The sequence below is a fragment of the Egretta garzetta genome, unplaced genomic scaffold, assembly GCF_000687185.1.
Source record: "Egretta garzetta isolate BGI_Z169 unplaced genomic scaffold, ASM68718v1 scaffold100, whole genome shotgun sequence".
Lineage (NCBI taxonomy): Eukaryota > Metazoa > Chordata > Aves > Pelecaniformes > Ardeidae > Egretta > Egretta garzetta.
In genome coordinates this window covers 738,308-740,411 of record NW_009258265.1, presented here as the reverse complement: position 1 = coordinate 740,411, position 2,104 = coordinate 738,308, and the positions used below count along the sequence as shown (strand labels likewise).

General features: G+C 61.5%; 1 protein-coding gene across 1 annotated transcript in view; it reads right to left on the bottom strand.

Annotated features, from left to right (window-relative positions):
- Window positions 1-2,104, bottom strand: part of MRC2 (mannose receptor C type 2) — a 28,138-nt gene that overhangs the window by 2,176 nt on the left and 23,858 nt on the right. Inside the window, exons 26-29 of the mRNA XM_035903282.1 lie at window positions 1,890-2,039; window positions 1,485-1,604; window positions 863-1,042; window positions 462-488 (exon numbers count right to left, since the gene is read on the bottom strand). Coding sequence (XP_035759175.1) covers window positions 462-488; window positions 863-1,042; window positions 1,485-1,604; window positions 1,890-2,039 — 477 coding nt within the window. The remainder of the gene's footprint in view (window positions 1-461; window positions 489-862; window positions 1,043-1,484; window positions 1,605-1,889; window positions 2,040-2,104) is intronic.

The following is a 2,104-nucleotide window of genomic DNA, read 5'->3' as shown; positions in this document are numbered from 1 at the left end:
ATTTGGCTGGTGGGGTCTCCAGCCGGATGGGGACTCTTGGGCAGGATGGGTCAGAGCGGGACAGGACTGGAGTCTGCTCCGGTGTTTTGGGGACATTCTGCCCGTGGCAGAGCTCCTAGGGCTGGGCAGCCCCTCCAGGTCACTCCTGATGTGCATGAACATCAGGCAGCTGCCTGGGTTGGATCTTTGGGATCCCACCAGCGGATGGGGTGTCTGTCCCCCAGCCTGGCCAGGCAGCATGGGCAAGGGCAGGAGAGCCCGGCAAGGGCTCATCCCTCCACAAGGGATGGCTCCTCCTGCTGCTGGGGAGTCCCAACCCAGGGCCAAAGCCACCTGGAAATGGGATTTCCCACCCCCAAACACCATTTCTCTGGCTGTTAACACAAGCCAGGCTGCAGCACAGCCCCCCCAGTGCCAGTTCCTGGTCCCGGTGCTGTGCCCAGGCTAATGGTACCACTCACCTGCCCTGGAAAAGCTGCTCTCCTCCACTGCAACGGCAACACAGACAGATGAGTGCACGGCCACGGCACCCTTCCCTCTTCCCAGCGCCAGCACCACCGGCCCTGCGTCCTCCGCTGCTCCCAGCACCGTATCATGCAGCTGCTGGGCGATGCACAGCCACAGGGGTCCTCTGGTTCCACCCCCCAACCCTCATCCTGCCCCACGGTGCTGACCCAGCCACTGAGACCAGCATAGTCCACCCAAGCACCAGCCCCTACTGTCCCCTACACTGGAATTGCCTAGCACACGTGGCCGGTGCTGCCAGCAGGACAGAGCTCTGCCCTCAGCACCCTGCCTGGACCCCCCAGCTCCCCCCACATCAGCCCAGGCATCTTGGGGAGCGAGGTGGGGGGGCCCCTACCTCGGGGGATCTTGCAGATGACCCCCATGGTGACGTTGGTGCAGGAGCCCAGGCGCCACACGCCGTTGCTGCTCTGGATCCAGTAGCAGCTGTTCTGGCTGAGCATGCTGGGCCCCGTGTCGTGCTGGCCCCAGTTGGAGTAGTTCACAGCGGTGTTGTCATGCCAAACCAAGGTGCCACCTGGGAAATGGAAGAATTAGGTCTGGAGAGGCTGAAGGGGATGACCCATCCCATCTTTGCCGCAGTTCAGAAAGCACCAGGAGGTGTAAAAGGGTGATGGGGAGACATGATGGGGTGATGGGAAGATGTGAGGTGTGATGGGACAAAAGGGAGGTGTGATGGGGTGATGGAGAGGACCAGGGGCTGCAGGGCACCTTCCTGAACCTGCAGGCCCCAGCACCTTGGAGGAGGCTCTGGGCTTGAGAGCCACCACTCCCATCCCACCAAGCCAGAGGACACACGCGGCATGTCCAGCATGGCCTGAGGCAATGGGGTTCCCAGTCACACCATGGCATAAACCCCCCACACTGGTGTCACCACCAAAGGTTTCTGCTCACCACAGACCTGGTGGGGATTCATGGTGTTGCCCAAGGAGGATAAAACCTTGTTCCTCCCTTTGTACCTTTGGGGTTGAAGGTCATGCCCAGCCAGGCACCCTTGGATGGGCCCTCGTATGCCTGGAGGTGTTCCCACACGAAGACGTTTTCCATCTCATCCTGGATGGACAACACCGTGCCACCAACTGCGGAGGAAGGAGCATCAGGGAAGAGCCCAGAGCTTGGAGGACAGACCTTGGAAGCAGCAGTGCCCGAGAGGATAAAGCTGAGGACCCACGCACAAACCACATGGGAGTTGGGGAACCCCAACACGTAACAGCAAAGAGGAGGTGATGGCTGACCAAGGCTGGACATGGGTGCAGGGACAGGGGTCTCATTCATGCACCCACAGGCATCCTGGGGACCCCATCCCTCTTCCATTGCCAAGGGTGCATCTCCCCCCTCTGGCCATCACAGCCCCCTCCCCGTACCTTTCTGGCACCTCCTCATGGCATCCTTCTGTCCCAGGGTGATCTCCATATGGAAGGTGTAGCAGTGGTCCCGGAAGGGGATCCAGGACGAGTCCTCCAGTGACTTGGGACAGCTGCCGCTGTAGCTCCACTTGTGCGTGCGGGGGGCACCTGGGGGGCACACAGTGCATTGGAGGTGGGGGAGGCGGACACAGGGGGTTGGGGGCCCACAGCAC